A 26,193-nucleotide genomic window follows, 5' to 3' on the forward strand; every position below is an offset into this window, starting at 1 on the left:
GCTGGATCCAGGCAGACATGGAGCTGGAGGACCTGAGAGTTCTACATCTTGTTCCAAAGTCAAACAGAAGACTGGCTTCCAGAGAGTTAGGAGGAGGGTTTCAAAGCCCACTGCTACAGTGACACACTTTTCCCAACAAGGTCACACCTCCAAATAGTGCCACTCCCTGGGCCATGCATATTCAAACCACCGCAGTATGCATTCCGATAATGTCATCTGGGATACATATTTAAGGAAGCAAGGTGGGGCTGGCATTACTGGTCGATGAGCTAGAGTCCTGAAAGGATCTAATAGACCCCAGTAAAAGTGAGACCAGTTAGACTTTCACCCGAGCAACAGCCCCACACGGGCAGGGGGTCTGCTGTTTGCATCCTCTGAGATTCCAGAAGCTAGAAAGCCTGGCACACAATAAGCATGCATTGGTTAAAACGTCTACATACAGCAGTTGGAAGGAAAAGTTGACAAAGGGCACTGAAAACTCAGCCTGAGCCCCAAAGCTCCAGAGCACGCACTTGATACTAGAGATCAAAGAAGAAAGTAAAGTGTTTACTCTTACTAACACTGGAAGCAATGTTAATCGGTGTAGAAGTGGGGCTACTGACAAGGCAAAGAAGAACAAAGGCTGTTAGGACGGATATAGGTTTTACCTGTAACTCAAGGGACCTGACAGGTGAGTATGGTAGTAAAGAAAACAAACGAGTTAAAATGATTCTAGAAATTTCCAAACTGAGGACCAGAAGAATGGTGGTTTTACTGTGTCAGAGAAGGAGAGCAGGTGAAGGAACAGGAAGCTCTGGTTTGGGGAAAGGAAGCTCCAGTTTAGGCATATTAAACAAGATGCTGATAAATTAACACAGCAACGTTTGGTACAGGGAAATTTAGGCCCAGGTTCAGAAGTGAGCCAGGACGAGGGGATGGTTATTTGCCCTGCCTGCTCTCCATCAGCACCAGAGGTGGGACTTCAGCACAGTGTTCATCATCACACAGGTGCACACACTGGGTGACCTTGGGGAATCTTCAACTATTTGAAACAAAAGAGGTGAAATAACTGTTGTAGGACATCAACCCAGATAGAGGAGAGAGAGAGAGAGAGAGAGAGAGAGAGAGAGAGAGAGAGANGAGAGAGAGAGAGAGAGAGAGAGAGAGAGAGAGAGAGAGAGAGAGAGAGAGGAGAAACAAAGATGGGGAAGCCTTTTATAGGAAGCTAAGGGATGCGCAAGCTATCCAGATCCTTTTCCAACTCTGTAGTTCCTTCAGAATGGCAAATGAAGTATCAAATGGGACTCAAACTCTTGCACAAAGACAACTGGGAACTTGCAAACTCTACAAATGGCAAGAAACCAGGGTGGGGAGAGGTTTTACAGAAAGTACAAAAAGATACATTGCTCTCACCTTAAATCAACTGCTCTGACTTTAACTCTATTTAGAGTCTATGAGCCCGCAGCTACTCATATTTTCATACTCAAACAGGGAAAAACACCAATGTGAGTTTAGCAGCCTGGCAAGGACCATGGAAGGGCATTTAAAGACAGGGTCAGTTCTTTTCTTGAGAGAAACCAGTAGGTGACACTGAACAGTGGTTATCACTGCGGAGGCAAATTGTAAGAAGGTTTAAGTGTGACACTAGGCTGTGGTACACAGCAAGGACCCCATTTTTAAGAACAAAAGTAACAACAAATTCAAAAGCCAAATATACAACAAACACACAAAAAAAGAGTCACGTTGAACTGAGAGCAAACTGGAACATGGAACATGACCTCAACGCTTTCCTTGGTGTTTCTGGCTAAGAACAACATGCATGCAAGCATTCAGAAGCACAAGCCCCACATGGTGAATGACTCTGGATCTTCTCATAGAGCTGGGCTGACACTAAGCCAAATGCATTCGCATATGCCAGACTCCGTGGCCCATATTGCAACGCCAATTGATTGAAACTACACTGAAACTTTGATTAATAAAGGGGAATTTGATAAAATGTGAATATATCAATATAGTACCACAAGCAAATGGTGGTAGAGTGGGGGACTGACTCTGAGGGTCAGTATCTCAGAGTTGGTCCACAGAGTTCTTGGTTCTTATGGATCAAGGGCATAAGTGCTACTGAGAGTTCCAATGTATGATGATAACATGCCTTTATTTTATTGTTTTGGCAATTATTTAGTATTTTTTAAATCTACTGGTTTTCCTGAGAAAAAGAGTACATCATTATTTTGCTGAATGTTGTCTTATTAGACTGCTTTAGACCTTTTTCAGGAAATACATGCTATTGATCGGAACAGTTCTTTATATACATGAGCTATCTTGTATTGTGGCCAATCTTCAAGGAGGACCAGTCACTCTAACCTGGAGCTTCTACACGATGGAGCAGGAAATCAGGTGACTGCAAATTCAACCTATCTTCCTGCTGCTCTCTTATTTCGTATTAATCCTCTGGACATGATTCCTTTTGGCTGGATATTTTGCAAACTTCTGGATTTCCAATCTCTAATCCTAGACTGACTCTTCTTATGCAGCACTATCAAAATCCTCAAGCACACAGGACAATGAGTCCCAAAGCCCAGAATAACAGTAGAAAGTGTGTGAGATGCTCAACAAATGACTAGGTTGGGAAGTTATGGCTGAAAACAACCGCTCCAGTTTTCAGCTATTTGGTAGGCTGAGCAACTTCATCATTCCTTATGACCAGAATGACCTCACAGTGCTGTTAGCCTTATTGAAAGGCTTGGCATATGGCTGGCACTCAGGAACTGTAAGCGACTTTCTGCAGCTCCAAGTATGTTTGCTCTTTCCCAGAATTTTACAGTGTTAAAATGTTAAAAGGCCTTTTACACAGCCACTTTACTATCTTCTTTTTATGACACTCTGATAGGTAAGAAGGACACATAAATGGGTCTTTATCATCATGTAGCCAGTGTTCCTTAGCTCCATCTACATTTATCAGTTTGCTTCATGCTGCTCCCAGTTCAGACAAATTCAGCCATTCTGCTTCCCAGACACCCCTATAACCTTAGATCCAAATATATCTTGATGTCTTTATAGCCTGCCATCTTTCTACAGCCTACTGATGAACTGTTATTGTTGCTGGCGAATACTTCCCAAGCGCTTCCACAAGCCAAGTATTATTGCATGCGTTGCTTCACTTAATCTTTAGCACCCTAAAAGCCACTCTACACTGTTACTAAGAGTATGCATGTGAATCCTTTTCTGTACACTTTTATGATGTGAGTTCTACCTTGCAGTTCTTTGCATAATTATTGTATAAAGCAGGGATTCTACACATGACCGCAATCTACATTTTCATTTGCATTTTGTCTTTTTAAGCTGCCATAATGCTTACTTTCATCAAACCTATCACTCTTTCAGACTGTACATTAATGTCAAAGAGTTCATCTACATTGTATAACTATTTCCCAGGGCCTGAGCATATGGTACATACCGAGTATATACTCAGTATATAGCACTCTGAGGGAGAGCTAGGCCTTAAGAGGCAGGCTTGGACTTTGGTATAAAAAACGCGATAGCTTGATCATTCTTGACTGACCAAGGCCACAGTAAGCAAAAAGAAAGAAAAGGAATTTTACTTATTATAAACTGTCATGAAATTCATACAAGACAGTAATGTGCTGATATGTGCTGTTAGCCTTGTGTGGCAAAGGGCACAAGATCCTGTTATGGGAGGTGAAGGAAATTTGGGAAGTCCTATTTACTGGATTTGTTGTACAGAAAGAGCCTTTTTCTGATGTGACACCTAAATCCAACAGTGTCATTTCTCTTTTACTAGAAAAATAATTACTAGGGATGTTTACAAAACAAAATATGCTTAAAGGGATTTTTCTCAAATGCTATAACTAGATATTATAGGATTTATTTTCATTTTAGGTTTCTTGAGAATGTAGCAGAGATAATTAAATTCACAATCTCCTCATGATGTATTTAATCAGATCTAAAGCTAAAAGGAAGACTTATAAGAAATTGCTAAAGGAAAAGTAAGCCAATTGCACATAATAGCCTAGATTAAATAATAAATCGGAAACAATATTTTTATGTTAGTTAACATGTTAAAATGCATGACAAAGATGGAATTTTTATGCTTCCTATGTGCTGTTATCATTTAAAGAATAAAGATGCTAAAGTTTTCATGTTTGCTTGCTTATGGATAAAGGAAAATAAGAAAGGCTATTATGTTGTTTGAACCATGCACTTAATTCATAGCGGATAAAGAAAAGGCTAGCATACAGCACATGTCAGTAATCAGAGGGAAAAAAAAGTTTGTTCAATTTAATTTGTATTAGCTAAGGGTACTTCTTTTTGCAGTGTGTGTCAAGTGTCCAGAATCCAGAATTATAGAAAAGCATACAGAGTCAGTTTTTATGTTGGGAATAACTCAGGAAACAGTCAAGGATCCTCTCTGTATTTCCACTACTTTAGCCTTTAACCAAATGAATCTATTTTCTGTTTTAAGACATGTATGGAGCCGGGCAGTGGTGGTGCATGCCTTTAATCCCAGCACTTGGGAGGCAGGGGCAGGTGGATTTCTTAGTTCGAGGCCAGCTTGGTCTACAGAGTGAGTTCCAGGACAGCCAGGGCTACACCAAGAAACCCTGTCTCGAAAAACAAAACAAAAGAAGACAAAACAAAACAAAAAGACATGTATGTGTAGTCTCTTATTTTGTATATGTTTGAAAATTCTCTTAAATAAAAGTGAAAAAAGATAATAAGAATGATTTTTGTTTGTGTTTCTAATGCACTGTTCATACTTTAAAATTCTTACCAGTTTCTGTTTTTGAAGCTCTTCTCTGAGGATTCTATCTTCTGGTAACACATCACATAACAAATAATAGTTGTCTTGTTCTTCTGTCGAGAGAGCAGAAGAATAAATGAAAAAAGAATTTTTTTCAGGAGTATTTACTTCTTTAAAAGTGGATCTGAAAAGAGTGGAGATGGCTCAGTCAGCAAAGTGTTTACTGTGCAGGCAAGGGCATGGGGGTGGGGGTGTCTGAATTTGGATCCTCAAGACTCATTTAAAAGCCCAGGGATGGTGGATTCATGGAGTTTGCTGGCCAGCTAATTATGCCAATTGGTGGCTACAGGCTCAGTGAAAGTGTTTGTCTCAAAAATCAAGGTAAAGAGTAACAGAGACTAATGTTGGCTTCACACACACACACACACACACACACACACACACACACACAGTGTGCATGTCCATTAGTATCTGGTATAGAGTTCTGATGTAGGTTTATTCATGTAAGGCAATATAAAAACATCAGTTTAATTTCAGCAATCATGCAATGAGAGCAAGTGCAATTTACGAGAGTGAGATTATTTTCCTGAATTTTTGATTTATGTGGACAGTCAAGTCATGCACTTACCAAATGGAGCTGTGGAATTGATTCTTATCACGCTGCAAAAATCAGTGATGGGTTGTTCAGTGAACCTTTTCCTCCAGTATAAAATGTACCTAAGAAATTACATTCAAAAGTATGAGGAGAGTCAATATACACCTATTAAAATGATAGGATCATACAAGAATGTCTAATTACCTCCACACCAGAAAGCAGATGTTAAATGATATTGCTAAAGAATCTGCGAAGAGAAAGGCAGTGAGGGATTGTAGATATATGACATGAATATTTAATAAAAATCAAACTATCCTACAAAGACTTGAAAATGATTAAACCTCACTATTTTGAAATTCGATAAATAGGTATGTAAGAAAGCTAAAGTGAGTTTTTGTTGGTTTGTTTGTTTGAGACAGACTCTTCCATAGCCCAGATTATCTTTGAGCATGCTTTGTTGTTAAGGCTAGCCTTGAACTACTGATTTTTCACCCTCTATCTTCTAAGTTCTGGAATTATAGGTAAGGGCTATCATACATGGTTAAAATGAATTGTTTTAATGTGATAACGCAGTTTTCTAAAAACTATAGTTTTTATGCACTATAGTTTATATGCATTTAAAGTGTAGGAATTCGGAGGTTAGAGCAGTCAAAGCAGGACATGTTCTTTCAGAGGAAGTCCCGGGACCCACATGGTGACTCAAGCATCTATAACTCTAGTTATGGGATCTGATGTTCTTTTCTGTCCTTTGTAGGCACTAGGCATGCATGTGGTACACAGACACACATGAAGGTAAAACAACCATATATACAAAAGAAAACTAAACTTAAAACAATTACAAGAATCAAATAGGCTTATGACATCCAATGAAGAGCAGAGTGAGTGGTCATCTTTGGCAAAAGTCAGTGTAGTAAGATAAAAGCATACATCCAACATCTGCACAATTAGACAGAACATCTGAATGCCCACACCATGCCTAAAATAAATCAGATGTAGCCTTTGGAAAACAGCTGAGCTACACACTTTATATTTAATGAGCTGAGTTAGAAGTAGCATATGGGTGCAACGAAAAAGCAAATCATAACCCAGCTCCGTATACGTGCTGAAAGACAAAGAAAGATTCAACCAAGTCGCTCATCCTGCAATTTATTTATTATAACAATATTATGAATTATCATACTATGTCATAGACCAGAGGGCATCAACAGGGAAATGTGAGTGCCCTTCTTCATGAGGAGAGAGGGCATGGGATGGTTGACCTGACAGTTGATTGTCTACTGGACTACACGAATTAGATAAGAAAAGGAAGTTACACCAAGGAACCAAAGCTTCATGGAAAGAGATGAGATTTCCTGAGATATGGGAGGAACACAGAAAGAGTAGGGACTTGGACATTTAAATTGGCTTGATATAATACCTACAGCGGTCTGCCAGAATAGGCTCCAAGTCAATGCTGCAGGGATGTGGGAGAGTGCTGGAGACTCTGAGGGTTCTCCAGGCAGGCAGCACCTCCCCACATCTGGTTTCCCTTTACTCTTCCTTTAGGGTGTTTGTCACTATCAGGGTGTTCAGGAGACAGGGGGTTAATGGGTTAGGATTGAGTCTGAGTTGAGAGATCTGAGAAAAAGAACTGTGAGATGAACTTGGAAGTCAATAAAAACAGACAACAACAGGCAGAATAGGAGGCATAAGGAAAAGAAGCAATGAGTGCGGGGAGGGTAGGACTACACAATTTAGTCCCGCCTCTCTACCTACTCTGACAGTCTTAAAGCTCAGGAAGAGGAACATTCCCTACACAGTAATTCTGACCGCATCCACAGATCAGACAGCGATAGTGTTAACTCTAGCTCAGCTTTAATTACAAAACCAGCACATGATCCATCATTACTCCGTGGCTAGTTCACTGGCTTTCATATGACTTCGAAGCAAGAAGGGACAGCATATCCATCACAGTAGGAGAAATGCATCTACAAAAAGATAAAGTGTTATTTCCTTGGTCAACTTCAGCACTTTCCACTCTTTTTTTTTTTTTAAATTTTATTTATTTATTATACGTAAGTACACTGTAGTTGTCTTCAGACACTCCAGGAGAGGGCGTCAGATCNTGTTACAGATGGTTGTGAGCCACCATGTGGTTGCTGGGATTTGAACTCTGGACCTTTGGAAGAGCAGTCGGGTGTTCTTACCCATTGTGCTATCTCACCAGCCCAGCACTTTCCACTCTTGTGTTACTCTGCCTAGCTATTTCTGTTCTCTATTAGTTGTCCTGGAAAAAGGGGATAGGATAGAGGGAAAAAGAAAGGCAGGAAACTGAGGGCTGGGCAGGTGGGCTCAGTCAGTAAAAGATTTGCCACACAGACCTGAGTCTGGATACCCATCATCCATATAAAAGCTGTGCATCCACATCTGTAAGCCCCAGTGCTGGGGTTGGGGTGGGAGGTGCATGGATATAGTCAAATCTCTTGTGTTTACTGACCAGCCTTCCTAGCTGAACCAAGGAACTCCACGTTCACTGAGGGACCTATCTTAGACACTGAGGTAGAGAGCAGTGGTGGAAGACACGTTGTGTTGACCTCTGGCCTCCATATGTGTATGCACACAAGCAAGAACATAGCATACAGACACACACTCATATACACGCACAGGGAAGAGGTTTGGGAATGGTCTGCCTAGCACATTGTTTATTGCAATCTGGTGACATGGATTTAAAAAAATATGGTAGAACCTGTGTTAGAGATGTCAAGAATAGGACTTGGCTTGTTTCTTCAAATTGAAATATACAGATATTTGTGTTCATGTAAACAAATCTATATATGGCAGGGCCGGGTGCCTGTGATAACTGACTTATCAAGAGAGAAGAGGGCTAGCTTTTCATGGCTACCAATACAAAAGACCAAGAAGAGTTTCCTTAGCTCCCAACACATACATACCATCTTAGCAAAGCTGACAACAGTAGTCAGTCTCATACAATCCAAATTCAATTTTGGATTCATAGCCTGCTGAAGTAGTGAGAATTCTGTCTATATAGGCTGCTCACCTTTGGAAGATGTTCACAGACCTGTGAAATCATCTGTGGGAAAGAGTGTAAGCAGATGTTCGGAGAGAATGGGCCCAAGTGACTAAACCACCCTTTGAACTATTGGGACTTATTTTCTAATAAAAAGTCAAAAACATTCTTCTCCTTATGCTAGAGCATAAGTACTGTCTTAAGCGGTTCTTTTTTGCTTGATTGTTTTGTTTTTTTGAGACAGAGTTTCTCTGTATAGCCCTGGCTGTCCTGGAACTCACTCTGTAGACCAGGCTGGCCTCAAACTCAGAAATCTGCCTGCCTCTGCCTCCCAAGTGCTGGGATTAAAGGCGTGCGCTACCACGCCCAGCTAAATCTTAAACTGATCTTAAACTGGCAGCCACTGTGCTTTTTAAATGAAGACACTGGCCAAACCCTTTATAACATGGTGTAAGAATGTGTGAATCAGGAGGAGTGTTTGGCATTCAGGGCTATGAATCTGAACTTACAGTTATCTAAGCCTTATGAGACTCTGTTTACTCATTTGCATATGAATTATTATCGATGATTAAGTATGATAGTGCAGGTAGAGCACTATATCCCAAGTTCCACATAAACAGTAGTATGAGGAAAGGAACTTACATACATGTGCTTAAAGGATCAAAGATAATTTATCAGAATAACTGTTTAAAACAACCAAAATAGCAATAACATTTTATAAAAGAAATAATAAAGTAAAAAGAAAGGAGAAGCTGAAATGAAACTGGCCCGCAGTCCTAGCTCCCTGGGATATGAAGTGGGGGAACCACTTGACCCTATGTGCTTGAGACAAAGCTGAGTGGCAGCGTGGGCACCTGCCTCAAAGTGAGTGAACAGGGAAAGTCTTCTTTCTTTCTTTATTTTTTTGAGACAAGGCGTCACTATACAGCTCAGGCAGGCTATATGCACTGTGCACCCTTCCTGCTTCTGTCTCTTGAGTCTTGAGTCTACAAGTCTGCCTTCACTTCAAAGTCATTTAGTGAGAAAGTAAAAATGGTTACACGACAGTAGCAGGGTAGGAGGTAAGGTGAAAGATGGTGGCAGTGATGACAAAGGCTATGTTTCCTGAGCTGTCTAGGGTGGCTCAGAATGGCAGAAGTGGGATTCCAAACAAACTTGGTCTCTGTGACACAGAGGCATGTGCCAATCAGTCTGTACAAGAATCCTGGAAAAGAGAAGGCAGAAAAACCTCGTGGAATTATAGTTCCAATAAATAATTGAAATGTTGTTTTTTTTTCCCCTCCAACCCATTCAGGGAATAAGGAAGGTGCAGAGAATGATTTTTGATATGAACAGGTACAGAACTATATAGAAGTCTGAATGAGAGTTAGCCTCCTATTTCTGAAGAGCGCATTACATAACTGTAGCCAGCAGTGGGAACGGCTCCTAATTGCCTACATACAGATTGAAAGTTGTTATCAGCTGCTGTGGTTACAGATTTGGAACTCCATGATGGGGCAACAGGTGCAAAGTATCCCCCCCACCTCCATCCTGCTGAGGAAACAATGACCCGATTCCGATGGTCAGTAGTCCAGTCTTCAAGGTCTTCAATGTTTGAGTAGTACACCTTTCATAAGACAGATAATTTCAAATGCTTCTGCTGTATGAGTGATTACTTCAAGGCTACAAGCACAGGGAAACAAAAACTAGCCTGAAATGAATGAAGATCTCAGGGAGATCCAACCTGCCAGGCAGAAGCTCAGATTCTTAAGGCCTGCCTCAGACCTGATGGGGCCTGAGATGCCTGCCCTACAGCTCGCAGCCTGGCTGATCTCACAGCCTGGCTGAAAGTGATTTTCCTGCTCTGCAGACAAGTACTCCAGAATCTTGGAAATGATGTTTTTCAGATCCATCTCTAGCACTCCCTGAGATGTTGTTAAACAGTTTCTGGGACTGTGCTGGGGAGATAAGTTTAAGGAACAAAGTTGTTATCTGAGTCTTCTTTTCCTCTTTAAAGACAGGGTGACAACATCAAAGAAAAGCAAAACAGAATCACAAATCACCACACAACTTCAAGGCATAAGCTCGCTCCATACACTGTGTTAAATACAACTTCAGTTGCTACATATATTTGAGCCTAAGCTAACATCTGAGTTTGGAAGTAGCCAAAACACCTAGTAGTATCTTTGTAGTTTTTAAACCCAAACTAAGGGGTGTTCCTTTTTATATTTTGTTGTGGTTATTACAGATACTCAGAGAAATTCTATCCAACTGAGAAACAGCTTAATGATAGCAGGTCTTCAAACCTCAAGTCTCAGCTGTAGCGTACCGTGCCACAAGCCATTACAAGATGGCGTTGACTTCCGCTGTCCATCTGGTAAACAACTCACTTGCCGCCTTAGGACAGACATGCGCAGTTCTCCATTGCCATGACTCAGCACAGCCCTCACTGCCCAGCCTTATGGTAATGAGGTGATTCCTTTCCTAGCCTATCCCGTGGCGACAACAAGGCACAGAGCACCCAGGTGGTGAATGCTCCAGTATTTAGGGCGGCCGCCCTGGTCCATTGAGGTTCCCCGTACCATCTTGAAAGACATTCCTGAATAAAGTGCTGTTGAGAAGGATCTCAGGCCTAGCATCGTTCTTGCTGGTCAAGGCCGGTCGCGTCACCCAGCGCCAAATTAGAACATATTTTTAGAGTTATATGATTATGTAGTACTAGTTAATGTCATTTCTACTTCTCTAGGTTATTCAAAGTAATAGTTATAGCTATTTAATATATAAAGGCTGCTATGAAATACGTGGTATGAATTCTCTATTGAGATGGCAGTCAAAATAGCATTTCGCACTTTATTAAAAAGCCATAAAAGTAATTGGTAAGTCATCACCAAATGCCTTGTTTGAAAAGAACTTCTAATCGTATCTCATGGAGCTGTTTCTCACATACAAGAAAACCTTCGTAGTAACACCTTGCCTGTCAGACTGGCACTGGAGTTTGTACATATACCGATAAAGGATGAAGGGTTGAGATATGGCTGTTATCCAAGTAGCACTGAATAAATGCAACTTAAAAAATTATGTAGTTAACATTTATCTCCTGGCACAAGTTTATCTACTAGAGAAGGCTGGAAGAAAATAGCTTACTCTAAGTAACTGTAAAGTGGCCTCAAAGGGGAGATTTTCAGTTTTGTGTTGTTTTATTTTCTCTGCCCTAGGAAGTTTTGTACTTACTTTGTTTCAATAAAGAATGTCGAATATGTTTTATATGAAAATTTATAGCTTACTTCTTACAAAACACAGAGTAATGCTGAAGTGGTGGTGTGTCTCTGACATCCTAGCATTTGAAGTCTGAAGCAATTGGAACATGAGCTTGAGGCCATCCGGGTCTACACCGCGAGACCTTGTGGAAATAAAATAAAGTATGAGGTAATCCCATCTCATTTCTATTATAGCTTGTACTTAGAAGGATCTGATTTTCTCTGAGAAGAGTGAATTCATGCACGTGAGCTGAAGCTCTTCTGTGTCGTGACCTCCCCAAACCCTCCATAGTTTCTTTTCTGAAAGCCACAGTAAGTCACATAGTGTTGAGACAATTGTAACTTAACTGACCAAGTAGTCAATGTCTGTTCTAGAGAAGAACTTTTAGTTATATTAAGTTATAGGAGGCTGTTCAAAGAAGACTGGGTATATTAAAAAATGTTCTTGCTGGGAAGTAGTTTTAATCCCAGCACTCAGAAGGCAGAGGCAGGTAGATCTTTGAATTCGAGGCCAGCTTGGTCTACAGAATGAGTTCCAGGACAGCCGGGGCTATCCTGACAGAGAGACCCTGTGTTGAAAAACAAAAACAGTAACAAAAAAAAAATGTTCTTTTAAGAAATGGAGAGTTTACTTAGACACGATGTTGATCCATTCAAATTAATCTGATTTTTACTTCCTAAGAGTGAAATTTTTATTCAATTAGGAGGACATCTGGCAAGAAAGAACTAAAATTCTACATTTAAAATACATGTTAACTACACATTTTAGAAAACACTTACACTTTACACACATCTCTTTTCTGCATCCATTTTACTGTTGACCTGCACTTACTTAGTGATTGTTCTCAACACATGGACGGATAGATTCCTAAGCCCTGAGACATAGCTAAGTAACTTGATTGTTCTGCCCATATATGACAATAAGATTAATGCCAACAAGAAATTAACAACTATAAATATGGTCACTTTATCACTCATAAACACAAAAGAGACAAGACAAATTTTGATCTAATCATTCCGCAGATTTTAAGGGCAGAAGAGAAAGTTTTAACACTTCTCAGTTGCTACTGATGGCTGTACTTTCCTGCAGTTCACAAGGAGTAATGTTTGTTTATATGGCACAAGAGTAAACGAATCATTTCATAGCAAAAAGAAGCTGAGTAAAATAAGACATGCCCATTTAATATTCCTGTCATCATTACTTGGAAAGAAAAGAATTGGAAGATGTCTCGCTTAAGAAGTTCTTAAATGAACAAGATTTAAATATTTTAAATACATATTGAAAAAAGCGTATGTTGCAAAGCTCCTATAATACTCCATCAACCACCCTGACCATTTTTCTCTAATTTAAAACCAGAGAATAACAAACGAGGAGAAGCACAATGAAAACATGCAAGAAATTAGTTTAGCAGTTGGTGACATACATCATTCAGACTTCCTTGCTCTATCCTATGACCAGGCAACACCAAAGTCTGGTAAAAAATAACCATTCCATAGTGGCTATAGGCCCATATATACAGAGAAGGCATGGTACATATATTCTGTGTTAGTGTCAGGCAGCTGGGAAGGAGTCGGAAACTGAGAACAGCTGGGTTACTACCCCCCACCTCCCAGGAATGCTGGTTATTCTAACCTCAAACAAACTGTCTTTCTAAAGATCTAGATAATATGGAACCTTGAGTGAAATTTTCTTAAAAGTTGAATCTTATAAGTAATTGATAATTAGGTTTTTAAACTAGTATAGAGCTGTACTGATAACTAAAGCTATGGCTGCAAGATTGCAATTTCATCAGTAATCAAAATACAAATAAATTTTGGCTCTCGTATACCAGACAGGTAGCACATCACAGGCAGTGCTACTTGCAATTGACAGGCCAGGGACCAGTGCTTACATTAACGTGCTTATTATTAACCTGTCCCAAGGTTAAGAGGTTCCCTGGCTGGCGTTCCAGTCCCGTCTTGTTTCCATGGTCTATCTACTGTTAATAATACAGCCTGCTGCTTTGGAAGACCCATGGCAAGAATAAGGTTCCTTGGTGGCAATGACATGGGTGGTCTGACATTATAATGCTGAGGTGACGCTGTACAGTAATTACCCAAGCCAGCAACTCTGTGCAGGCTCCTCAGTAAAAAAATGTACTCCATGTTTTAATTAATCATAATTAACATGCTCATTGACAAAAGATTGTAATTAAAAAAAATCTAAGGAAAAAAATCCCCAGGCATGACATGACCTTCCATATCTGCATAGAGATGACCTTCTGTGTAGGTTATACCGTCCTCCAGTCAGGAAGGAATTATTTCATAGGCAAAACCAAAATTTACCTTCGGAAATCTGCAACGAGCTTCACATCAGCTATGACAATCTTATGCTCGATAATCATGTGCTTCAAAAGTTTGTCTTGTTCAGCCACGGGAAAATGTTCTTCACAGAAAATACAAGGCACAGATGGAGGCCCTTCTAAAGCGGCGGTGCCACCTGGACTCTCTGGCAGGGAAAGCGGCTCCAGGATACAGTCTTTACTGTCTGTGAGAGGCACAAAAGAGGAAGAAAGAAAAGCTGAAACCAACTCTTAATCTTTACATGGATGATTTCTTACCTTTTGCATTGAAAGGAGCCTGGAGACGTTTTACATACTTCAAAAAAACAAAACAAAAAAAGTACATAGCACCAGGAGAACTTTGCTGTCATTTAAAACACAGCCACAGTCATACTGCAACAGAACTTGAGCCCCACTCTTTGCTGGAATGGGGAAAGCCCACTTGTGGAAGTAGCTGTTGAAGTGTTCTTCTTGGGTCCTGGCCAGTGGCTGCGATTCTGAGTACTAGCAAGTGGAAGCAGTAACAGCTGGGTTAGGGGCCTAAGTGACCACATGACTTCGTAAGCCACCATTCACTCACGCCAGCCTCTTTCTAACACATCTGAAAACCTTATTTCTAGTCACAAGCCATGTAAAGAACACACTTCCTATCCTGGTGGGAAACAGCATGTGCTGAGTGGCAGAGGTAGAAATCTCTGTGTTCTGCCATTGGCTCATTACACAATCGTGTGTTCTATGTATCACCTTTTGTGAGTCACGTGATGGAGAGTATACACACAGTTGACACGTTCCTCTCCTTTCTATCCCTTCTCCTTATATCGCTTACAGTATCTGCAAGTGCTTTGGGGTCTCCATGTCTCTGATTTCAGGGCTTCAAACTAAGGCAGTTGTGTCAGGACCTCTCTTTAGTCTGCCGAGGCAGAACCCTAGACTTGCCATCTTATTTCAGTTCTTGAGTGGGTAGTAGCTGCCAAAGGAAACTAGGGTCAGCTTTTGCATTTGCAGAAGGAAAGGGACCTTTCTTTAGAAAGAGGAAACTGCCGGGCTTGGTGGTGCGGGCCTGTCAGAGCTAGCTGGGAGGACGAGGCAGGAGAAGCTCAAGTTCAAATGTTGCTGCAGCTACAGAGCAAGTTCAAGGTTAGCCTGGGCAACTTACTGAGATCCTGCCTCAAAATCAAAATTAAATAGAGGGCTGGAGATACAGCTTAGTGATAGAGAGCTGGCTTTTCAGAATTAGAAAAAGATGAATTTTGGAATTAGGCTAATGCTAATATTTTATTAGACTTTTTACTTTTTACTCATACCTTATCACTCAAGGCACTTTTAATTTGAGTAATAGTAAAGCAGTTACTGGTACACTGTTGAGCACAGGCCAAGAATCAGACAAGTCACTCACTCAACAAACACCAATTGAGTATATATCTACAAGTGTAGGTCTTCTGTTCAGCACTGCATGGTATGAGCCTTGTCAGCAAGGTTAAAGTGCTTACAGTTTGTTAAAAGGTACAAATAAGTTAACAGGATAGAGATAAGGAATCAAGAGAATGTGACAGCAGACATTCAGGAAAAGCTAGAAGCAAGATGACTCATGGAATGGCTGGAGAAGGAATTGTCCCATAGGAGAAGGTTTTTAGCATCCCACTCTCACACACTCTAGTAATATTAAAGTCTGTTAAATCAGACTGTTCATATGCTCATAAGATTCTGTATTAGGAAGGTATTGAGTAAACCTGACACTAGGGTTGAAAATACTGTTAATGAAATTGCTGTTAGCAGTCCTCTGCCTGCTAAGGACAGCCATGGCAGCATATCCAGTGGGTCGTGGTTGATACAGATACTGGCCATGTACACCACCCCATCTCAAGGCTCAGGGCACATCATGAGGGAGGGGCCAAAAATGAACTTAAAAGCTGGAGGATGAGGAGAGTGCTGAGACGTGCTGCCTTCGGGGCAGGACATGGCTGAAACGGGGCAGCTGTGGGTACCCACCAAAGATGAAGCCAGTCAGTGCCCCAATATGAAGGAGAGGGGGCCTCACAAGGCCCCACCCTTAGCTAAGGAGCTGTTAGTAGCTGCCGAGGGGACGATAAGTCAGTTTTCCTTTGGGGTGTGGCCTACTAGTAGGTTGCCCCCACTCTGGGGGGATGGTCTCCCACTTACTAGGGCAGCACTAATGAACTTAGTAGGTTATTAAAAAAAAGAAGAGGAGGACATGAAGTTGAGAGCTGTATTGGGAGTGGTTCTGAGGGGAAAGGAAGAGAAGAGTTAGGGGTGGATATGATCAAAATATATTGTATACATGTATGGAATTGTCAGCGGGTAAAAGATTCTTAATGAAGGCAATGGCTGTCGGGATGGGGGATGGGGAGAAACCTGGAAAGGGGATAACAGTTGAAATGTAAATAAAGAAAATATCCTATCTATCTATCGATCGATCGATCGATCGATCGATCGATAGATAGAAAGAAAGAAAGAAAGAAAGAAAGAAAGAAAGAAAGAAAACAGCTGCCTTAAAGTCAGTGCTAGCAAACGTAACCTGACGGATACACTGCAAGCCCTGTTGACGTTCTCCCACAGTGTGACTGGGGTATTTGTAAGTTCCTTTTGTCTGAGAACAAGCATAGCAACCATTGCTACCGTCAGGAAGGAACTTGGGTATTTCCGCCTGGTGAATCCCCAGCAGCGCTCTAGGGCATTTCCTCAATCCTAGCACGCCATTGTGTAAAGTTATTCTAATCTCATCTTCCAGATGACAGAATTGAGAAAGGAAAAGTGAAAGTAATGTTTATGAATACGGTTCAGTCTGAACTCAAATACATTATTCTGTTCCCGGTACTCAAAGACATTTTCCAACTTGAGTTCTCCTTCAACACCTACTTTCGCTGCTGTTTTGAATGTGTATGTATTTATAAGCCACTTTGAATTTATATGCGTTCCCCAGTGTCCTGATACCACCTCTACTGGCAGCTTTTGCTCCAAGCTCCATATCCCACATTTTCTTCCATGATTGTTTTGTTTTTATTTATTTATTTATTTTCCCAAAGGACTTCCTGTAAACTCTGGTCTTCTGTGGTTTGTTATATGGCTAATGCTTAGCTTTTCTTTTCCTCAGGTTATTCCTGAGTGAACAGACAGAAAGGTCACATGTACAGAAACAGAATTACCTGCCATGGCAAAGGAACTGGAGTGAAACCATGGATGCGGAGGAACCTGTGGTTTGTAAATGATTGAGACTGGGAGGTAGAGCTACTGTACAGAAGCAAGCAGGCTGAGCAAGCCAATGAGGAGCAAGCCAGTAGGCAGCATCCTCCACGGCCTCCGCAGCAGCTTTGCCTCCAGGCTCCAGCCCTGCCTGAGTTCCTGCCCTGGTTTCCTTCCTGATGGACTACAGTGTGGAAGTGTAAGCCAAATAGACCCTTTCCTCCCCGGCTCGCCTCTGGTCATAGTGCTCGGTTGCAGCAATAGAAACTTGTGCCAGGCAACGATTTCCGATTCCAGCACAAAGAAGAGAGAAGAAGCTTTGGTGGTAAGAGAAGGATGGGCAATCGGCGTGATCTCAGAAGTTACGTGTTCCTCTTTGGGTTGGTAGGCACAAAGCAGAAATGGGTGCTTCGAGCCATGAGCGCTGACTGTTGTGCTTGCCAGCCTCTGCTCTCCAAGGTTTTCTCCACTGGGCTTGGCCTGCTCCATCTCTCCATGCATCACTGTTATTATTTACACATGTATCTCTGCTACTATGTTTGTCTTCGAACTCAAGTTCAAGGGCTTCTTTTTATACATCTTGTATAGACTACCGTGGCTGGAACAAAGTTGGTATTTGACAAATGTTTGTTAAATGAAGACATGAAAGAAGGCACAGCAGGCCAGAGGTCCTTTGAACTAGAGTTCTAATGTTAAGTTTCTAGGAAAGTCCCATTTTAGGAAGCACCTGTGCCTGTCTTTACTGGAACTTTTTCTGCTTGGAATTAAGGCTAGTCCAGCTGTATTTACAGCTTGATCTTTATTTAGTGCTGGGGCCTTGGCATAACAGGCACAATGACAATTAGTACCGATTAAAAATGGAAATGAATTCTAAGCTGGAAATGAGCACTAGTCAGTGTACCAGTTACAATTTCACCTGCCTTGTCTTTCTGTTGATCTTGAGTTTGTTTTTTGCTTGAGACGGGGTCTCCCTATGTAGTCAGACTGACTACATAGGGACCTCAAACCCTTGCCTATCCTTGGTATATTACATTTCATTGGAATTTAACTTTTAAAAATATTCTTTATGGAAGAAAGGATACTTTACAGCAAAGAACAAGTAGCATTTCGGATGCATAGTAGATTACAATACTCCACAACGGAAGTTTATATGGAATAGACCTGGGCCCTGACTACAGGCTTCAGAGCAGGGCCAATGTTTCTAAGTGAGTACCATTTCCTATAGATATCTTTTTCTTTCTGGTGCTGTGAGTCAAACGCAGGGCCTTGTGTGTTAGAGATTTTTCAAGTCCTCAGCTTACACGGGAGAAGTGCAGTTTTACCAAGTCGTAATCCCTACACTGCTCCCGGGAAACCAGTGACTCAGAGCATGAGCAATGTGAATGTCTTGAACTCAGTAGCAAGTGTGGGAATCTTCAATATCAGAGCAGGCTGTAAATTAGGCGGCAAGGCAAAAGATGGTCTAGTTTTCCCCCACAGAGTGCTGGGTCAGTAAATGTAATTCCCTTATCATGTCTAACAGCTGTCATGAGTTTCAGATCTGCATTTTACTGCATGGCAAAAAGCAAATAGATAGATATAGTAATGTATAACCCTAGCATGGTGTTAAATCCTTAAAAACAGAAGGAAGATCTGCAAATCCAGCTCCTTTGGACAAAGAGCCAGCCGGGTGGTGGTGGCACTGCCTTTAATCTCAGTACTTGGGAGGCAGAGGCAGGCAGATTTCTGTGTTCAAGGACAATCTAGTGAGTTCCAGGACAGCCAGGGCTACACAGAGAAACCCTGTCTCGAAAAGAAAAAAACAAAGAACAAAGAGCCAAAAGCACCTTAGAAATTCTACTTTGGCCCCAAACTTATTTTACATGTATACTGCAAACTACAGTAAGCTATCTGACCTAGTTCTCCCTTTGAACATTAAGTATTCAGATGAACTTTATAAAAAACAAGCAACAAACAAACAGCCTCCATCCCCAGGAAGGTTTGAAGAGATGCCATGTTGAGTACTGATGGCTTTATTGACTCAAGGATAAGAGCTCAAAATGTCAAATGATTACTCTCTGATAGTGTTTCTTCAAGCTGAACACCCATGTGAGTCATTTCACGATTGTGTTAGAGTATGCTTCAGTAGCTATGGCAGCCATGGAAATATGCCATTCAGATCTGCTGCTGCCACGAGAGGAATTCGAGTGGTGTACTCTGCGATGCCACCTGTAAAGGCAACAGTCCACAACAGCGGGTTGATATCTGACACATGGAAGATGTCCCTTCACCCAGTAACAGACGAACTCAGATTAAAAAGCCAGTCAAGGGACTCACTTCAACAGACACTTCTCCAAAGAAGATAAACAGTCAACAGGTCTATGAAGAGGGGCTCAATGTTGTTATTAGGGAAATCAAAACCACAATGAGATGAGATTTTAAGCTTGCTATTTGATGGCCACTAGAAAAGCAAAAAGAAAAACAAACACAAGCAGTTTTAAGCTTCCAGAAAATATCAGAAACTGGTCACAAGATCCCTGTCTTCTTGCTTCTGCTTATTTATCCCAAAGAAGAGAAGACAGGATTTGGAAGATGTGTCTGTGCCTTTCCCATAATCTCTGAAATGTTAAATAGAATAACAAAGAGATGGAAATAACTGAGGGATAGATATGCTCAGCGAACACTATTCAGTCTTAAAAAAAGAGTGAATTCAGGGCCTAGGGAATGGCTAAGCAGGTAAGGGCACTTGTTACCAAGCCTGATAACCTAAGTTTGTCCCCTGAGGCCAATATTGGGGAAGGAGAAAACCAACTGTCACAAATTTTCTTCTGAACTCCATATGTGGGCTGTGGCACACATCACATGGGGATGCGCGCATATGCACACACACACACACACACACACACACACACACACACACACACACACACACAGAGTAATGAAAAGGAGAGAAATCCATGATATGCTACGACATGGAGGAGAAACCTTGAGGGCATCATTAACCAGGAACAGAGAGGAAAGCACTGCGCGATTCTTCTTACCTATGGTATCTAATGGTAGACCAACCTACAGACCTACAGGCAATGGTGGTGCAAAGCAGTGAGGAGTGGGAACTGGGGTACTGAGGTTTAATGGGTCTAAGCATCAGCGATGAAGACGCCAATGTTGAGGGCATGTGCTGTACAGCAACATGCAGAGAGCTAGTGGTGATGTGAGGTTAAATTTTGTTATGTGGGTAGATTTCATGCAATAAATTTTAAAACCAAGTTACAAAAAAAAAAAAAAAAAAAAAGGAAACAAAGAAAAGAAAAGAAAGAAAAAGGAAGTAAACACTGGAAGGCATAGGCCATTAACTCTGCTTTACAGTGACATGGTTATGCCACCCCAGCCTGTTTCTATTCCTCGTGATTCCCGCTGNCGCCAATGTTGAGGGCATGTGCTGTACAGCAACATGCAGAGAGCTAGTGGTGATGTGAGGTTAAATTTTGTTATGTGGGTAGATTTCATGCAATACATTTTAAAACCATGTTACAAAAATAAAAAAAAAAAACCAAGTTACAAAAAAAAAAAAAAAAAAAAGAGAAAAGCCAAGTCACTGAAGTAAACACTGGAAGGCATAGGCCATTAACTCTGCTTTACAGTGACATGGTTATGCCACCCCAGCCTGTTTCTATTCCTCGTGATTCCCGCTGAAAAAAGAGTTCTAAGAGTTAAACGAAGGACGTAATCGAAAGCAAGAGACATGACTGCCATACATATAAACTCAAAAGAAGTGGACTCTTCTGTTTGAATGGCAAGCAAGCAAAGTGTTATTAGGAGTCCAACTGTTCTGTTGCTGTGATAAAGAGCAAAATCAACTTGTAGAGGAAAGGAGCTTCCATGTCCCGATCACAATTCCTCATGAAGTGAACTGAAGGCAGGAATGAGACGATAGTAACAGAGTAGGGGTCAGTGAGGAGTGCTGCTTACCGACTTGCTCTTCACTGTTTGTTCTGCTTGCTTCTTATACAACCCAGGGCCATCTGCCCAGGGCTGGCACCACCCACACTGGTCTGGGGCCGCCTCCCATATCAATCACTAATACCCTGTGGATTTGCCAACAGGCCAGTTTAATAAGCATTTTCTTATTTGAGGTTCTATCTTCTCAGATGACTCTGCTGTGTCAAGCTGACAAAAAAGTGGACCAGTGCATAGAATTATAGCTCCTTACAACAGGGAGGTGTCTCAAAAATGAATTGCACAAAAGCTTAACTGTTCTTCTTTCTACTGACAGTGAGATTGTCTGTATATCTGAGATGGAGTGAGATGGGAAACATTTGCACTGATATACATATATATATATTTACACATATATACTAAATATCTTTACATATATACTATATATTTACATATATACTATATATACACACATACATACATACACATATGCACACACACACACACACATATATATATGTGTGTACACACACACACACACACACACACACACACACACGAAATTCCTGTGGGCTAGTTTAAGGTGCAAACTTCTCAGCACAGAGCTAAAGAACAGGGAGCCTAGGTTCCTGGAATAAAACAATCCCATTTTTCTACTTTTTAAGTCCTGATTATATTGATGGTATTTGTGTATCTCTGACATTGCTGTAGCATATTATAGTAAGAAATAAGGGAGAACCCACAATATATTTAATATAAACATAAGAAAAGTTGAAGGGTTTGTAAGCTGGCCTCAGAGATGAGGCTGACAGAACACAAGCTCCACTCATCTTACACATGGGGTGTAAAGAAGTGTCGGAAAGATTCAGAACTATCATTACGGATAATTTACTAAGATAGAAAACAAAAGATAAAAACTAAGATTAAAAGTTCAACAATTGTAAAACCGTCCCAAGGGCCTAGCTGGAATGGTTGTTTCAGTTATAGCCATAGTGTAACAAAGGGCTCTTGATCTGCTCACCCAAGACAGGAGCCCATCACCCATGTGGGCACTAAGCTCTTAGCATACAGACAGGGCGGGCAGCACATAGACTCTAGTGTATTTTCACTAATTTAAACCATCATGTAGCTGCTGAGTCATATTAGATTTCACATACTAGTTCAGAAGTTGGGGTTAATAGGCACACAAATGATTTACACTATCTAGTTTTCTGAGTTCAAATGTAAAACTGTATTTAAGATTACGTGCATGTGGAATTTTCTTGAAAGAAGGCCTTTTGATTCTTAAATGGTTCAGGGGAACTACAAAATGTTTAAGCATCATGAATCCTTTTTTAAAATGATATTTTCTTTTAGGTGGACTACAAATATGTAAACAGTATTATGTTAACATTTTATTGCTATTTTTATTTACAGTGTGTACATGAACAGTGCTTGTTAGCTTTTTGTTGTTATAATAAATGAGAGAAACATAATGAACATCTTTATTTTAGAGGTTAATGGGTTCTTTGCCCTTTGATTCTGTTTCTTAAGGCTGTGATGAAAACATCCAGATGAAAGCAAAGTAAAGGAAAAGGGTTGATTTGCCTGGGAATTCTAGGTTACAGCCCACCATGCAGGCAGGCCAGGGTACCAGGAACCCACCGCCACAGGCAGGCCAGGGTGCTGGGAACGTAGAGCAGCTGTTTCTGCTCAGCTTGTATGCACGTGTCATTGACAGCTAAGGTGAGCCAGGGAGAGGCTGTGTGATAGCACATGGCAACAACCTTGCTTTAACGTTAAAGCTGTCACCATGGCTGATCCTTTTAGAAATGCCCCATATTTCCTTCTTACATGATGCCAAAGCCATGTCCATCTAACACATTCTGCTAGGATGGAAGTTGGTTATTTTGTAGATCTATTGTAATTTTTTTTTTTGTTTGTTTGAAAAACCATCATCATGTTCAGATGCTACTAAAAAATGTTCTTGGGTGTGAACTAGTAGAGTAGGGGAGGACCTCTTTTCCATTCATATTATGATTAGACTGGAGGGCATAAAAGATGACACTGACCAAGGTCCTTTCCATCATTATACTAACAAAGTAACATAGAATTCCAGCCCCAAATCTGACTTTTGATTCTGTTTTGTGGTTTGTTTTTTTTTTTTTCTTTTCAAGTTTCAAAACTACCTAAGGGTGAAAAAATATAGTGATTGAGATTTTTGTCCCTCAGGCAAATCTGGTTAAAACAAAGTAGGAAACTAAATTGGACGCTTGTTTCATTTCTTGGTTATTGTAATGGCTAATTGTGCTTGTCAACTTTATTGGATAAAGAAATGCCCAAGGGCTACCAAGACGCAGAGAACAGCAAGTGCCCAGCAGCTGACAGTGCTTTCAGAGTACCAGAGTTTGGTTCTCATCATCCATGCCAGGCATCTCACAACTGCCAGTAACTTCAGTCTGAGGGTTCCGAGACATTCTTCTGGCTTTTGTAGGAACGTGGATGCATGTGCACGTAATGAATATATACACAGACACAGAAACATACTCAGAAATAAAAAATAAAGTATGACTTTTAAAAAAGAGCATGTCTGTGAGGTGTTTGCAGGGAGGATTAACTGCAGGGGGAGGCTCAGACTGAGTGTGGGTGGCCCCATTCCACGGGCTGAAGTCCAGAACTAACAGGAGTTGGCGAAAGCCAGCTGAACACTGATAGTCCCCCTTCCCTCTGCTTCCTGATCTATATAGATGTGTGTGTGTGTGTGTGTGTGTGTGTGTGTGTGTGTGTTGGCGGGGGGATTCGTGTCCTGGCTGCTATGAACCCAGCAATCCTGCCACCATGGTTTCCTTTCTATGATGGACTGTATCCTTAGAGTGTGAGATGAGATAAACTTCCTCCCTTATGTTTCTTCTTGTCAGTGATTTGCTCACAGCAACAAGTAATGAATCTGGCTATAGAGTAACTACATTTCTGGGCAATTCATGATAACCTTCTTCTCTTAATTCACTCCAGAAGAGGGAACTAGTCCTACCTCCCCGATCAGTGCAAGAATAACATGAAAGCAGCAGCTGCTGGAAGTCATACAAACCCCTGACATTTTAAAGGAAATAAAGTGCAGGAAGAGAAATGCCTAAAAACAAACCCTCCCTTGTAATATGGTATGCATCGGAGTCGTATACCATTTCCACTGTGAAAACATGCTTCAAAACATACACACAAATAAGTATATTCATTTCCCTAGAAGCTACTTCTCCTACTGGAATGCTCACTGTCAACAAGAGATTTCAATTTTAAAAGTAGATGAAGAATCATACTATACATTATATAATTACATTAAATATTCCTGCACATCTAAGATATTTCCTCTGCTGCTCCTACTCTACACTTTTAAAAATACTTCCAGGAACTTAAATTATCATTCTTCCTTTAATAGGGCCAGCACCAGGGATGCTGAAGCACTAAGAGGAAGTCAAGGCTGGATGTGTGGTACATTTTAACACATAATGGGTGCTAGGTTCTTAGCAAGTACCTTGCTTTACCTCTGCTTAGTCTTATTTAGTCCAGGCCAGCCTTGAACTCCTATCCTCTTGTCTTTACTTCCAAAGCATGGACCTGAGCCACGACACCTGTTTTTGTTTTGTAGTGCTGTATCCTTTGTAACCTCCCCTTTATTAGTAGAATGCAGAATGGCTTTTCAATGGCAAAGCCGTGTAAACAACAATGCCAGACATTAAAATCTTAACCTTAGCTCATGGTAAACGTCATGAATCATGAAAACTTAAAGCCAACAATGGCAGAGGTTCAGTGAGGCAGAAGACACTGAGGAACAAAGCCTTTGAAGCAAGCAAGGATGGGAGAAAAGGGTTTATTCATTTAACTCTCATAAGAAAAATGAAGGAAAGGGAGAAAGGCCAACTCTGCCTTAGACAAATCTAATTGGTTAACTGGCCCTCCTTATTTATGCATAGTATGCACACCAGTGTGCTCCTACCAGAAACTTCATACACATTCACAGAGGGTATGTTTAGCATAATTTAATTTATTTAATTTGACAGGAAATTAGTTTAGAATTAGCAGTCTAGTCAATATTTTAATGAAATGGGCTGGCAGCTAGAAAATTATAAATTACCTATCTGATGTTCTCTTTTAAGTATAATTAGTGGTTTTGATAGAGTCATAATTTTTTGTGGGACTAATATATCTCTATTTGCAAAATTAGATGACTAAGTCATATTTTTATTTCAGTGCTAATGTCTTGATTCATTATTACGAATAACTCTTTGTATGATCAGTTGTTTTTATAAGAACAGAAAAGGAACAATTTCCAGGTTCTAAAAAAACCCTGACATTAATAATAGGCCTTCACACAAAAGTCCTGCATATTACTTATTTACATTGTCTGAAATGTTGTGGGAAGTCCAAGCTCTGTGCTAAACATCTTCTCTCTCTAAAAACACCACATCAACTCCCTGAAAGAGTTAGTTTTTGTTTTTCTACTAAAGAGAAGACTCTCTGTTTCGTTGCTGACTGTGTATTTCTAATTTAGAATTAAGTCAAGTCCTGCTTTCAAATTAATATCTATGTTAAGTACATTTTTCATTTGGATAAAAATCATAGGCTATATTCTCTACTCTATAGGCAAGCAATTTTTACCATCTTATTCAGCAAATGCCATACCTATTCTAAACTTAAGAAAATTTGCGGACTGGAGAAATGGTTAAGAGCACTGACTGCTCTTCCAGAGGTCCTGAGTTCAATTCTCAGCAACCACATGGTGGCTCACAACCATCTGTAATAGGAGCTGATGCCCTCTTCTGGTATGTCTGAACACAGCTACAGTGCACTCATATAAATAAAATTATTAAATTTTAATAAAATAAAAAGAGAGAAAATTTGCCCCAACTCCTTTTGACCTGTTATTGAGATGCTACAGTTAGCATGGAATAATTCAGCCTCATTTCTTTAGAGGACAGCCTGAAACTACCATAGCAGAGCTAGACAATCAGCATATTTGCTGGACTATTCAGCACTGGCTACATCTGCTAATGGTCAACCCTAAGGATTTTTATTTGTTGAAATAGAAACAGGTCGCATGGTAACAGCCTTCTTCATAATCAAGCAGTGTTGAAAGAGTAAGGCTCTAAAAGCATCCATGTTGAAAAGTAATAAATATGTCTCAGTCTCGGCATTGTGAAATA

The 26,193-nt window shown here is 40.7% G+C and overlaps 1 protein-coding gene across 2 annotated transcripts in view; it reads right to left on the reverse strand.

Annotated features, from left to right (window-relative positions):
• Positions 1-26,193, reverse strand: part of Znf277 (zinc finger protein 277) — a 111,521-nt gene that overhangs the window by 38,606 nt on the left and 46,722 nt on the right. For both annotated transcript variants that reach the window (XM_021202137.1, XM_029541186.1), the window contains exons 2-4: positions 13,905-14,106; positions 5,370-5,458; positions 4,772-4,854 (exon numbers count right to left, since the gene is read on the reverse strand). In XM_021202137.1, the coding sequence (XP_021057796.1) occupies positions 4,772-4,854; positions 5,370-5,458; positions 13,905-14,106 (374 nt within the window). The remainder of the gene's footprint in view (positions 1-4,771; positions 4,855-5,369; positions 5,459-13,904; positions 14,107-26,193) is intronic.

This window comes from Mus pahari, chromosome 7 (assembly GCF_900095145.1).
Source record: "Mus pahari chromosome 7, PAHARI_EIJ_v1.1, whole genome shotgun sequence".
Taxonomy (NCBI): Eukaryota; Metazoa; Chordata; class Mammalia; order Rodentia; family Muridae; genus Mus; species Mus pahari.